The sequence below is a fragment of the Centroberyx affinis genome, unplaced genomic scaffold, assembly GCF_046629955.1.
Source record: "Centroberyx affinis isolate AG114_WGS23_722 - 3 ecotype Tasmania unplaced genomic scaffold, CSIRO-AGI_Caff_v1 ptg004565l_1, whole genome shotgun sequence".
NCBI classification, from domain to species: Eukaryota; Metazoa; Chordata; class Actinopteri; order Beryciformes; family Berycidae; genus Centroberyx; species Centroberyx affinis.
Window position 1 is genome coordinate 82,402 of NW_027282192.1, and position 14,713 is coordinate 97,114.

General features: G+C 41.7%; 1 protein-coding gene across 1 annotated transcript; it reads right to left on the reverse strand.

Moving 5' to 3' along the window:
• Positions 1 to 4,235: 4,235 nt before the first annotated feature.
• LOC139665409 (hypermethylated in cancer 1 protein-like) lies at positions 4,236 to 13,919 on the reverse strand. Its single transcript, XM_071544413.1, has 8 exons — positions 13,785 to 13,919; positions 7,766 to 7,905; positions 7,144 to 7,371; positions 6,212 to 6,372; positions 5,186 to 5,368; positions 5,118 to 5,138; positions 4,901 to 5,041; positions 4,236 to 4,495 (listed from the first exon to the last, which is right to left on the reverse strand). Exons 1-8 carry the CDS (start codon positions 13,917 to 13,919, stop codon positions 4,236 to 4,238), a joined length of 1,269 nt encoding a protein of 422 aa, XP_071400514.1.
• Between the last annotated feature and the right edge of the window lie 794 nt (positions 13,920 to 14,713).

Below are 14,713 nucleotides of genomic sequence, written 5' to 3' on the forward strand. Positions count from 1 at the left end.
AATCAGCTGTATCAGTGTGCTTATCCTCCCAGCACATTTATACATGGGCTCACTTTTGGCCGACTTTGCTAGCAGTTTTGGAAATTTTAGAAGCAAATCTTTAGCAACTGCAGAGGAAAGTTGAATTAGTCACTTTTCTTCTCAAAACTACATATTGCATAAAGTATTGCATATGGTATAAATTAAAAACAACCAAGTGATCGATAAATTTACAGTGGTAACATCTACCCAATTCCATAGAACTAATTAAACATAATGGTTACTCCAAGCCAATTCTTTTGGGATCACGGCATCTGAGAAAAACTGGGATTTGAACTCCAGTCTTCAAAACATTTGTTGGATGGCTTAATTGAGTCTAAAGCTTATCAAAATCTTACCTTTGCAATGTGTATTCATCCTAATCTTAAACTCAGTTGCAGTTGCAGGACTATAACATTACATTCAGTAGCAGCTGTATGGTACAGATATAGTGCATGATCTGCCCACAGCATGCTTCCAATTGTTTTTACAATTCATTTTTAGAAAAGAGGCTTTGATTTTTTTAGCAGTAAAATTTTCTGGATGATATTCTGGATTGACTGGTAGTATTTAGGACTGGCTAAATCTCTGAGATCTGTTGGAAGCTGCTCTAGCCATATCCCCAACCAGATTGGCTGACTGTTACAGCTTACAATATAAATATACCACCAACAACTTTTTTCCTCAATTCTATCAAGAACTTAAAATAATAATAATAATAAGAAAAACCTGATACTGAGCCACCAGGACACCCAAAGCTATAATCTTTCAAGAAAAACCCGTCTTCTTCTAACTACAACAAGGACAACAATGAAAATAAGTCCTGTGACTTTTTTGTGTTATTCTTGATGTTCTTTTAATTGTGCATGTACATTGGTGTTGAAACCATGGAATTGTCATTTTAAAAGAATTGTCAAATAAAAAAACTAAAACTTCTTGTTCCAGTTTGAAAGTAGAAAAGACTGATTTGCTACAAATGTACTTCTGTCCAAATAGCATCACAGGTGAATGCCCCTCTGCCAGTCAAATTGTTTGGTTGAAAACAACAACTGTATAATGTCAAGTAGACCAAATTAAGTTGAGGTCATGACAGCAAATTAATAACAGGAACAAAGATTTAGTGAAGATGCTTGGCTTGTGAATAAAAATCAAAAACTCATTCAAATAAGCCTGGGAATCCAAAGTGGTTGTAGAAAAAGTGGTCAACGTCAAAAAAAAAAAAAAAAGCGTTTACTGTCCCACAAAGATAATATATTCTAACACTACTGACACAAGCACAGCTTCTGCTTTCTTTTATGTACCATTAAATTATTCTTGGAAAGAGGACTCACTCCATGCAGTCAGTGTGTGGATTAAAAATAAGGCTTGTGTAGTCCGAACACCACAGAGCTCTCATACTACTTATTGCACATCAACAAAATATAGAAATATAGTGTATATTCAACATTTTTGTTTGTCATGACCTTGTTCACTTGCCTAAGGATCTCCTTAGGTATCAAGGCGAAAAGAGCCTTCCTTCTGAATGAGACACGGCCAAGGTGTTTCCGAACATACAAACGTTTACTCTCTCATAAATAATATTAATTAGGGTGGGAAATTTACTTTTTTGATCCACTAGCCACTGTGTCTGGTAGATTCCTTAATTCTATGAGCCAATCACACTTTTCACCAGCCACTTTTTAAAATCAGTGTTAAAGGTTAAATCTGATGCATGGTTTGACTTGACGGTTTGAAAACCAGCCAGCCTCTTGCCCTGTTCGTCATGTCATCACTTGACATATTGTTTTTATGTTTCTTTGGCCCTGAGGTCTCATCCCTCGCTCGCTGCAGCACACCTCCTCTCTTGTATTTGTTTCTGCTGGCTCTGAATTCCAACATGTTGCCACACCTTGCTGCCAGTGTGACAGTTATCAGCCTCAGAATAGATAAGAGGGCGGTAAGGCTGTTGGTTAATGGCATATGGGATGTAGACAGAGGGCATGAGTGTCACTGTGGGAGTAAAGGGTCTCCCTTTTTCTTGATTTTTGGTAGGTGGCAGGCGTCAATTTCCCACCCTGTTACCGGGTCTTCCCCTTTAACTTAGATATAGTTACTCAACAAATATTCAGTATTTGGATCTAAATTAAAAGCAAGTAAAATCTGTTAAAAATACTTTATATCTTTTTTTCCCAACAATGAAAAAACTAGCTAACCATCCAACTGGTTGGTTTACTTTCACACTGTTATGTGAATGACTCAGTGAATCAATGAATCAATGAAATTTTATTTTTGTGTCATGCCAAATTAATTGCCCATTCCACATGAGATTATATGACACAGTGTTATACAAACATAAACAATCTCCATATAGGGCAAGGCTCAGAAGGAGCGGAGGTGACATCAGTCATTTCCCCTCCCCAGCACAAACCCCATGACCATGGTACAGCTTCCATAATACTGTTTTATGTGGATAAATCAGAACTTCCATAGGAAGTTTGAGGAATGTTACAGTGATACCATATTGTTAGTGATTCAATTTTTGTGCATCTAGGTTTATTTTCCTATTGTCACCAATGTTTTTTGAGACTTTACAATGCATTATCACTGGCTTGGAAACGTGTGTTTTTAAAAAAAATATACAACTATGTTGTGCATATAAACATAAAGGTGACATTATTGTGATTTATTTGTTAATAGAACACTTGATTATGAATGATTGTGTACTGTTTCAGAGAAGTTGGAAAGACTGCAAAAGTTGTTGCAGATTTGTGTCATTAAAGGGTCTATGTGTAATTTCAGGTCCAATGGTCTACTGTTCAGCGATGTTATTACAACAACAAATCAAGGCTTCGCCACTCCTCCATAACTTCATGGCCTTTTACAGATTGACTACCTGCTTCAAGTTGTTAGAGAGAGAGGTTTCAACAGTCACACTGTTGAACCCCTGATGCCCCACCTCTGGCTTTCTTTACTTAATGATTTATCAGATTAAAGACATCTTGAAATTATTGTCAGAGCTTTTGATACAATGGCTTACAGTCTGTCTGTCTGTCTGTCAGTCAGTCTACAGCTACGCCTGATGTTTGAGGCTGGTTCACATTTATAATATTTGAAAATAGTGGAATAAAACAGTTATGATGAGTTAAGAAAGTTCCACAAAGCTTTCCATCCTTTAACATGTCAAATTCTCAAAGAGCATATCTGAATAGAGCTAAAATTCAGATAATCAAGCTGCACATTCTCTTTTTGTTTATGAAACCGCAACAACATGGTCAGTGCAAAGCTTTCTTTGTAAATGACCGAAACACATTATGTAGGTTTGACTGAAAAGCCACCATGTTCACCTGAAAGACTATTTTGGTGCAAAGAACCAGCAGCATGTCAAAATCAAAGAGGAGAAATCGACTGCACTCATAAAACAGCATTTTGATTAACTTATTTTTAAATATTCCATGATATGGCAATCAGTTGTTCAGTTGTGTGATATTTTTACTGTATTTTCTTCATGTTTGCTTGTTTTAGGTAGTGTTTTTTTTCGACAAAATCAAAGCTGCTTGTTTCCGGGGTGTCCTGGTGGCTAAGTTGGCTAAGGTGTGTACCATGTACCCGTAATGTCTTGGGTTTGAAGCCTTTGTTCCACATCATCCCCCCCTCTTCCATCTTTCTCGTCTCTCTCTACTGTAGATAAAGCAAGTATAATACTAAACAAACACAAAAATGACATTACTGTTATGTCATTATAGGAAATCTATTCCTCCACAACCTAAAGGTCTCATATTATAGGAATTATCCAGATAACGTTACTTTTATAAATTGTTGCTACTATCTCACATCTCTTTATTAGTGGGCAAACAATGAAATTTCACCCGATGGCACAACATATGAGGCATTTTAATTGGTACCCATTTAGTAAAGCGGCTATATAATAAAATAGTGTTGGTAGGCAATTTCTTTCACTAATGTCAACAGAACAGTGATGTCACTGCAAGTCATGGATTGCCAGCCAATCAGGTTCCAGTACTGTGACTATTCTGTCTGTGAGGACTTATTCCTTAAATGCATTCAATTTACCTAATTAATTAATTAATTAATCAGCTTTTAACTAAACTGCATTTATTTGCAAAACATCATGAAGAAGCAATTCTCATCCTTAGCCATTGTGCATTTGAAAACAAAATCATGAAAACGATAGAACAGCATATTTTACTTTCTCTCTCTTACGCTCTATTGTCTTTCTCTCAAAGGGAAGATGCAGGGTTTTTTTGGTGGTCTTCCCCAAAGGCACAGCGCTGGTGAACACGCATGTGCTCCGTGACACGGTACTGGCGTGAGAAGGTCATAGGGCAGCGGGGGCAGGGGTAGGGCCGTACGCCAAGGTGGCTTCGCATGTGTCTATTCAGAGAGCCTCGTTGGCTGAAGTAGCGATCACACAGAGAGCACTGGTAGGTGTGGTGGACCGGGGTTGATAGATGAGCTGGCACACTAGACGGCATGCAGACTGACAGGGTAGAAGGTACACAGACTGGCAGTATGGATGACATGGAGGCTGGCACACAGTCTGGGACACTAGGAGGCATGCGAGTTGGCGAGCTGGTCGTCAGGCTTGCCCTGTCAACACTGGTGGCAGCTCCAGCCCTGACTGCCTCCTCCCCAACCCAAGCCATCGCCTCATGTCCAACATCGGCCCCCGCCCCAGCACCAAATCTAACACCAATCTCTTGGTGCCTACCAATAGCCACAGACCTTCTTTCTCCAACCCTTTTCTCTCCAATGCAAGATTTGGTCTCCGCCTCATCCAAAGTCCCAGGCCCAAATTTACTCCTAGCTCTAATTTCTTTCTCGTCAACCCCAGCTACAAATTTAGCTTCATTCCATTGATCTTTACTGTCATTCCCAGTCTCACCTGTGTCCTCTACTTCACCCCCCCGGCCAAATCCAACCCCTTTATCTTCATCCCCAGCTCTGTGTGACACTAGCAGCTCAGCAGGCTTGGTGCTAATGTCCAGCAGCAGAACCTGGTTTGTCCCTCTGGCATAGCGCTCTCCTAGAGGGCTGGGACCCAGACTGCTAAAAGTAGCAATCCCCTCGCCATCACTGGACTGGTCTGGGTGATCAGGATGGAGATGGATGAGGTGGCTGGTGTCGAAGTGTTTGTGTTCAGAGTGTGTGTGTGAGAGGTGTGTGTGTTCCTGGGACAGGCAGTGATAATGGAGATGTCCGCGGTACGAGTGCCCCACGACGCTGTCAGGGGGATCGTAAGTGTCGCTGGCCACAGGCATTGTAAAAGTTGCGTTTGGTTCTGTGATCTCATCGTCCGAGATGTTTTCAAACTCCTCAGATGGGTGGGGTTCAGCAGGCCCCTCCTCTCTTTCTGGTTGGTCAGAAAGACTATGCGTGACATCATCCAAAGTTGATTCAGGTGTGGTGGAGGCGTACAGACAGATGTCAGCACTGTCTTTTCTATCTGTCAAAGCTGTGTGAACAAAAAGGGTATTGGGTCTATTGTCTGCGCCAGTTTTACGCTGGCTGCAGTGACTCTCAGCTCTGCATGAGCTAGAGGCAGTGTCTGTTCTATTTTTCTCAGCTCTATGCAGGCTTGAGTAGTTGTCATTTCTATTTGTCTTAAGAGGTTCTATTTGTCCGTAGAGGTTAGAGCGACTGTCTAATCGATCCGTTTCAGCTGTATACCTGCTAGAATGACCGTCTCCCTCCTCCTCTCCCCACCTGGAAGTTACAGCTTTCCCTGACCCTGACTTCTGACCCAAGCAGTGAAAGTCCTGCTCCTCCTCTGCAGTTGCCATGGAAACATCCTGGCAATCAGTACATTCCTCTCTGTGTTGTTTTGAGGGGAACTCATCGAAACCAAGGTCAGTTTTATACTTATAATCTCTGTAACCCTTGTCCTGTGATATTCCATCATCTTTAGGATGTTTTGTTTCATTGTCACTCTGTACTGATCCATAATGAGCAAATTGGCCACTATAATCTGTCATCTGGGGTAATCCATAGTCCATACAATCATGTTCATCATTCTGTATTCCAAAATGGCCTGTATTTCTGCCTTCGTAATCCTGTTGTAGCATTTCATATTGATCTGTCCTGGGTTTGTAATATGTGTTCTGTATTCCACAATGATCTGAACTGTCACTGTAATTCCATTTCTGTGTTCCAAAAAGACCAATACCAATACTGCCAGTGTTTTTGCCATTGTTACTGTGTATTCCCTCTCCTGGACTGGCTGGCTGTGGGATGGCGGACGTGATGATGCTGGCTGAGGCCTGAGAGGCTGGATGGAGAGGTGGTAGGGCAGGTGCCTCTGCCGGACGGAGCATGGTCACTTTATTACTGTGACAGATGACAGGCACCGCCCCACAGCTACGAGGAGAAGACGAGGAGGAGGAAGAGGAGTGCTGGGAGGGAGAGCCATCGTCTCTATGATGACGATGGGATGGAAAGACAGGAGGCAGGGAGGTGGAGGGAGGGGGGAAAGGAGAGTCTTGAAACTCCTCCTGTGTCCTCCTCCTGTGTCGACTGAGTGAATACTCCTCCTTCTCATCTTCCCCTTCTCTGTTCCTTAGCACCTCCTCTGGTTTACTTGTACCAGGTGAAGGCAGTTGCTCCGTATTCTCCACTCTGCTCCTCTCTTCCTCTTGCACTTCAGTGTGAGGTGAATAGGGACTCCTCCTCCTCCTATCCTCCACTGTCCTCACTAGCACCTCCTCTCTGCTCCCCTGCCCCTCCTCTTGCTCTAAACTGACAGCTGAATGACATTGCTCCTTTTGCTCCTCTTTGCTCCTTCTCAGCACCTCCTGCCTTTCAGCAGTACTAGGTAAATAATGCAACCAATCCTGTTGCACCAGACGATTTACTTGTATACAACTACAGGTATTTACACTACTTACAGTGCTTCCAGGTGTGCTACTACAGCAATTTACAGCATTTGTACTGCTACTTCTACAAGTAGCTCTTTCTACATGTTTAATGCAGGAATCTGTATAGGCTGAATGCATCTGAGTCTCATCACATGTTTCCGCATTGGCTGAATATTGATGATCCTGTTTCGCAGATTTGCTATGGGTATTGATATTGTCTGAATAGAACTGATTGTCAGCTCCAGTGCAATCTTGATTCACCTCAGTCCATTGCCAAGCCCTCAGAGCCTCCTGCAGTTCGTCCATCTGCAGGTGGCAGGCAGCAGTGAACAGGCTGCAATATTGCTGCTGGCCAATAGGGGTCGGCAGAGCCCCTGTGTAAATGTAGTCCAGTACAAGTGGCAGTACAGAGTCGGACAGACAGGGAGCCTGCAGCTCCACCAGGGCACCAGTAGAGGACAGGAGAGAAGCCAAGACCGGGCTGGAAGCTGCAAGGACAGACCTGCAGGAGCAATGAGCCAACATGAGGTGATGTTTTTCTTGTCCTTAAAAGACACCTGTCCTCATATAACCTCACTTCACTTCACTTCACAACATCACTTTGATACTTCTTACTATGACTATACTATGAAGTTCAATCATAAAAACTGATGTCAGAATAAAAAAATTTGTAAACTTGAATCTGCAAATAAAAAGGTAGGTAAATGGAGTTTAGGTTGATTTACCCCAAATTACTTGGGCAATATATAAATGACTTCATGATGTTTATTAAATACTTAATAAGTGTCTACCTGCTCAGGCTTGTTTGTGTGTGTGTGTGTGTGTGTGTGTATGTGTGTGTGTCTGGTTCTTGCGGTGTTTGTGTGTGAATTATAAAAGCAGCGTGTCTTGCTCACCTGTGTGCAGGGTAGAGCTGAGCCGGGCTCTGTCTCTGTCTGACCACACAGTCACAGAACTGAGCTTGGTCTCTTTGGAGGTTCAGACTTGCCAACAGGGAGACAGCGTGGCCACTAACTTCCTGGGTGCAGGGTGCCGCCTATTGAAAACAGGACAGAGTCAGTAGTACATATTACTGCTTACTTAACAAGGCACCATTGCTTACGTACTTGCTTGATCCTTATTTCCTCAAGGAATGCAAAGTAACTGAAAAAACGAATTTATCTTTTCAACTTTGGTTTGCTTCACATTCTTTCAGTTACACACAGGAGTCCTCTACTTTTTACCATAAACTAGCTGAAGAGATAGATAGATAGATAGATAGATAGATAGATAGATAGACAGACAGACAGACAGACAGACACCCCAACATACAAGGACACACCACATATAACTTGGCATACCAATTTTCCATAACTACTTTGTAGTTTCAGCACATCAATGTTGACAGAGTGAACACTCAAAACAACTGCTTCAACATCAGAAGAACCCAGCTTTCTCTTACCTCCATGGTGCATCGGAGGCACAACCAAACACTCCCACTGTCCCGTGTGTGTTAAAAAGCTCCTGTGTGCAGTAAGAGTCCTACCAAGTCTTGTGTGCAGTTGAACTTTGAAGAGCACCTCCATGTAGGCTATATAGTCACAGTGTTGTATCTACGCACATTGTCTCATTCGTAAAACAATCACACGCTTCTCATATTGGGAGCGTGGCGTGACAGGTGCTTATAGGGAGTACCGGCGTCTGACGTCAGTTTCCATGGCCTGTTATGGAGGGAAACAGAGACCAGCCCACAGAGTACAAAGTACAGAATTATAGCAGATAGAGCGGACATTCGCATTCACATCACAGATCAGAGAGCTGTTGCTTTGAATTACCCATTTATGCATTTTAGTTTGTTGGATGAATCAAATAAATACCAAGATCTCACTGTGAAAGGAATGAGTATAGGATTAGAAGACAGAGCACTGCCATTCAAATTTAAAATAAAGTAGTACTTGCTTGATGCCCTTTGGGAACTTCCCTTGTTGCTCACCCCCTCCAGGGAGGTCAGAGGTCAGAGGTCAGAGGTCAGAGGTCAGGGTCAGCTACAGAACAGTCTGGTAGGGACTCGGCATGTTGCTCAAGGACACTTCAGCAGGACGGGGTTTGCCAAAACAGGGCTTGAATCCTGGGCCTCTGCATTCAAAGATGGACTAATTAACCGCTGAGCCACCCTGCTGGCCAAGTTGCCACATAGCTGAGATAGTGATAGAAACCTCTGATAATGTCGGCAAACCATGTCTGATGCTGTATATGAGACTCAGAAACCAGATGTGTTACCATAGCATCAATTGGCTGAAGTTGTGTGGGCCATTCCAACTTTCTGAGTCTCATGCACTCATCCACACTTGAAACATTTCCAAAAAGCATTATAACTATTACACAATTACAATTTCACATTTGGCAGACGCTTTTATCCAAAGCGACTTACACATGAGATTTGCATACAACACAAGCAAGTTTCTAGATAGGAGAGAACAACGAGAGTAAGTGCTATAGAGCTAAGTTCTGGTCCAACAGGACATAGGTGCTACGAGGGAGTGCTACAAGGTAGTGCTATGAGGTAATGCATAGAGTGCATCAAAAATTTTTTTTTTTTTTTTTAATTTTATTTTTTTTTTATTTTATGAAAGGAGGTATTCGCTAAAGAGCTGGGTCTTTAGCCTTTTCTTAAGGATAACATTACACACAAGCCATCTTCGATGTACTGAAGGAGAAGACATTTCTATCCACTTTAATTCTACGGAGGGGGGCATCTCCAGTTGCAGGACCACATGCCAGCCCCCTAGCTGACGCTTTGTTGACAACTCCTTACTAAGCCACTTCTCCACCCTTCCCCACCATGTGCTTGTCACGCCTCTAAAACTGTACAGCACTCTAAAGTTACAGCCACACTCCTCGCTGTGCACTGGGCAGTAGTACTTTCCCTGGCGACCGCGCAATGGAAATACTACTGCCACACATGCCAGCACATAGAGACCCATTTAGATCTCAGTGGACAAACTGAAAAAAAGTGTCTTGTGGCACAGACAAAAAATAACCGTGGCTAAGAACTTGTGACTATCTATTTTTATTGTCATTATGTACAGTATTTGATGTGAAATATGAAAAAGTGTAGCAATGTAAGAGTACATTTTCATGTATGTGTATCTTTTCAACAATGCTGATAAGGCAGATTGCAAAGGAGTGAACTGGCATACTTATTAGTTAAAAACGAATTCATCAGTGAGACTCAACCGAATCCAGGTGTAATGATTTTTATATTCCAGTGCAATAGATATCAAATTATATTGAAACAAATGAAATAAGAAATAGATAAACAGCATAACGGCAATTGCATGAATGTTGGACTGCACAATTCCAAGGTAGAAGGCGGCAGAACTGACTAATTTAGACTAGAATAGAATAGAATAGAATAGAAAAGAAAAGGATACTTGGCTTAACAATGTCCATAGTTGTATGGATTCCCAATGTTGCAGTGTCAGCATATTTGTACTGTACTGTAAAGTGTTTTCAGAAATAGTGTGAATAATGGTGATGTCGCTACAATATACCATAATAATAAGAACAACCTAGTAAAAATAAATGATAAACAGAAATGTCATACAATAAAACACACACACACACACAAACACACACACACACACACACAACTAATTCAATGTGGCCTCATCACTATACCAGCAGGCCAAACACCTGGCAAATCTTTTCTACAGTAATAGCCTTGATTAATCTGTATCATCATTATTATTATTATTATTATTATTATTATTATTATTGATTATGAGATGCTACATGCTAGAGACTTGAAATTTTGCACTCTGATTGGAAATAGTAGCCAAATATGAAAACAAATATTTCCCAAATCAACCGGATGGGGGGCTATAATTAAAGGTCCAAATATTAAGAATTTGAAATGCCATTACTCCCACACTGAACGTCTGATTAACAAAAAGCTTGAAAAGAAGTTTTTTCCCTATGGCTTTTTCAATTTCTGGTCCATTACCACCCAACTTGGTGCACAGCTAAAGGGGATCAAGATACACTGTTTCCCATTCCAGCAATATCAGATAAACAGTATGGCTCCATCAACAATGAACTTGACAAGGGGCGTAGCCTAACTCAACTCAGATGACCATTAGTGCAATCAACACAAACTTGGTAGGTTTGGCCAGTTCAGCTCAGCAGGTACAATATGTCTACCATGGCAATCTGGCCATAAAAGTGTTAAATTACATGGAATTTGGTAAACATACTCTAGGACCATGTACGAGTCAAAATGTAAAGTTTGATCGCAAAAAAAAGAAAGAAAGTGGGGATGGCCTATAACATAACATAACAATCATGTATTCGCATGCACAGTAACAGCTTGTAGATCAAAGTGCATTTGCAAAATCAGCATTAGACTTGTCTTGTTTTTGTCTTGTCTGGAAAGGTATTTCAAACATGTACCTCATTTCATGCAATTTGGCCAGAGGGTGGCGCTGTAGTGACATTTCACATTTTAAACAGCTGTATCTCACACAAAGTCATTGACACTAAACTTGGTAATCAGATCCAATTGCCTTGCTTTACAAATTTGCTTCTTGGGTCATCCAATTCCACCAGAATGATTTGGTTTTGGTTGGAGTAGGTATGATTTACATGGCACACACACACACACACACACACACACACACGCACACACTACTTTGCCGCAGTGACACTTCACACAGAGAGGTTATGTCTCTCCATTCACTGGGTGCTTGGTGTCATAGCTTACGTACTGTACTAGCTGCCTATCGAGGGTACAGGGTCTCCCTTTACACACACACACACACACACACACACACACACACACACACACACACACACAAGGCTAATTCAAAGTGATCATGTCTCTGCCAGCAGGAGTACTGGAAGGACACCACAGACACACATGCAACTTATTTTGTACACATATCATGTGGACAAAAAGTGTGAAATAGATGGATGCCTGATAGATACATAAGTGCTGAGCCAAACACACAAAACACAAAGGGGCCTAACTTTGATTAACTGTTGTAAATGTCTTTTAATAACCATAATGTCATCACATAAATACACAAATAAAGAGATAGTTACACTACTAAATAAATCTCCTCACAAGTTTTTACTTGATATGTAGATCATATTTATGCACAAAATACAAGTTGTGCCCTTCTCGCTCCAAGCTCTCAATAAATATTATTGATTGCACATTTCAAAGTTCTCTTCATAGAGTTGTTTTCCAGTGTATCTCAGTGGGGAGACACTGCTGAGGTTAAGGGCCTGATTCCCACTGAGGCTGCCGTGCTAAACATGAATACACACACGCTACTTTGGATAAAAGCATCAACCAAATAGGATGTTATAACACCTTGTTGAGGTTAAATGTATCATGGTAAGCAGGGGTGAAGGGGCAGGAGGCTGCTACATGTCCACTATAATGGAACACACACACACACACACACACACACACACAGCCCACCCTAACCACACACACAAGGGTCCAGCTGTTTTTCCATCTTGTCCCAGTTCCATTTTTACCCTTCATGCCATGTAAGAGTATCTGTCTCTCTCTCTCTCTCTCTCTCTCTCTCCCTCTCTCTCTCGCTCTCTCTCTCTCTCACACACACACACACACATGACTGTGTGTATGCCCAGTATTCTAGCCATGGCAGCATCAGAGAGTTGCTATTCTTGCTAACTGCTATTCTTAGCTCCATGGCATCACACTGTACACATTCTTACCTACATTCACACACACTCTCTCACGCACGCACGGGCGCACACACACACACACACACACACACACACACACACACACACAGTGGGTATAGCAGGTCAGAGGCTGCTGCTGAGAGAAGTACCCCTGAGCAAGGCATTGAGGCTTATGTTTCAAATCTTATTTTCCCACTTTGTTGACCTCTCTTGGAAAAGATGTTCAAGGAGCTACCAGGGTGATCAACAAAAGGGCATGCAAACATTTTTTAAACGGGGTTTCTCTTTTTGTTCTCATTTTTTCATAGGAAGGATCTCCAAATAGCTTGGCATGCAAAATGTTTTTTAAACCGTTTCAGCCGAGATCTGAATTAAGTAAATTTAACTTTACCCCGGGAACATAGCTCACCTAAACATGTTATCATTCTTGTCCTAACAGGGGGACCGGTGGAAACCCAGACCCATTTTGCAATGACACCTGGCACATTTTGGGTCCCAGTTTATAGTTTAATAATAATAATGAACTTTATTTATATAGCACCTTTCAAAACAAAGTTACAAAGTGCTTCACAAGACAAAATAAAAATGGTGGACAACAATAGTAAAAACAATTTTAAAACAGTTTAAAGGTTATACAACATTGGGATGGAAATATAGGAGCAAAAGAGCTACATATGAGGAAGAGTATAATAAGTAAAATAAAACATTATAAAATAATTAAAATAATCAGTAAAATAAGGAACAAGAGAATGACTTTGTATAATAATAGGTTTTAAGAAGTGAGTTGAAAGGTGACAGTGAAATCAGACCACAAGCCCTGAGAAAGCACACTTGGCACCCAATGCTTTGTCCTTTGTAGGCCTCCGCAGTGCAGTGGCTTTGCTGTGTGTTATTTACCAATGCGTTGCCGTTTCTGTCACCATCTAGTGGTGAGAAAATGTTGCCTATTGCAGCTTTAAGGCTAGAGAACCCAACCTCTCAGCTACCATACAAGCACATCCTGTCATTTATTTGAAGTGTTTGAAAATGGTATGGGCTTGTGACCAGACCAGCTGGGAAAATCCAGATGAGGAAAGTGAGTAAGTAATGCTCTTCCTTCACTCAACAGTCATGAATTTTCTAGCAGGTTACTATTCCCTCTCCCTGTTGGCAATGCCTTCACCCTTAAACAGGATGGCAAGGTTTTGTAATAGGGATGGGTTCACAGCGCCTCACTGAAATATGAACCTCGACCTCGTCCACGCCGTTGTAGGTGCCTGTCAATGAGCTGGTGCGGCGAGTCCCGTCACTATACACTCTGGTGACGGTAGCAGTGAACGGGATGTTTGTCTTTCTCTTCTTCCCTGTCATTTCTACCATGCAGGCGTGGTTGGGTGGGACTTCCAAATTGACAGTCAGGGAATGTTCAGTGGTTTCTGTGACCGAGTTACTGTTGGTAATGGTTGCTTCAGCTGAGAGTTCAACTTCAAGGTTAGACTCGCCAATGAATGGCACCTTTACAGTCATGGAGGTGGATATGGAGAGAGAGAAGCGACTGCTGACCTCCCAGGTGCTTTGTTTCTGTATGCTTTTCTGGAGATGGGCAGTCAGCTGTACAGGTTTGCAATTAAAGTTTTCAACTACATTTTGTGCTTTAGTGGTGGGGGGCTCAACCACATTGCTCATTTCATTCACACTGTACCTTACGTTAAAGATTTTCTGCTCATATTGATCTCTCATCACTGTCAAGATCTCAAATCCATCTCCCAATGAGTATTTATAATCTCTACCTTTCCAGGGTAAAAAAAACTCAGCTTCAAAAATATTTCCCAGGCCATACTTATTTCTACCAGCAAATACATCAGCATTTGTTTTGACAGTCATTTCTTGAAGACTAGAAGCATACGATTTCCACTCCAATTTCTCAAAATTATCCTCATTCACCAAAACATAGAAGTTACAGTTTTTGTGCTCCTGGTATTTACAGGAAATCTGACAGCAAAAGGACACAGAGGGATTGTAATAACCAATGGACCATCTACAGCCACTGTTAGCTGTACAGATGTGGTCAATGCGCTCGGTGTGAGGGATGTGAAAGCCCACAGCCCAGTTAGGGAGTGCACCAGACCATTTGACCCACTTGAGGAATGGAGTTATCTCAAGGA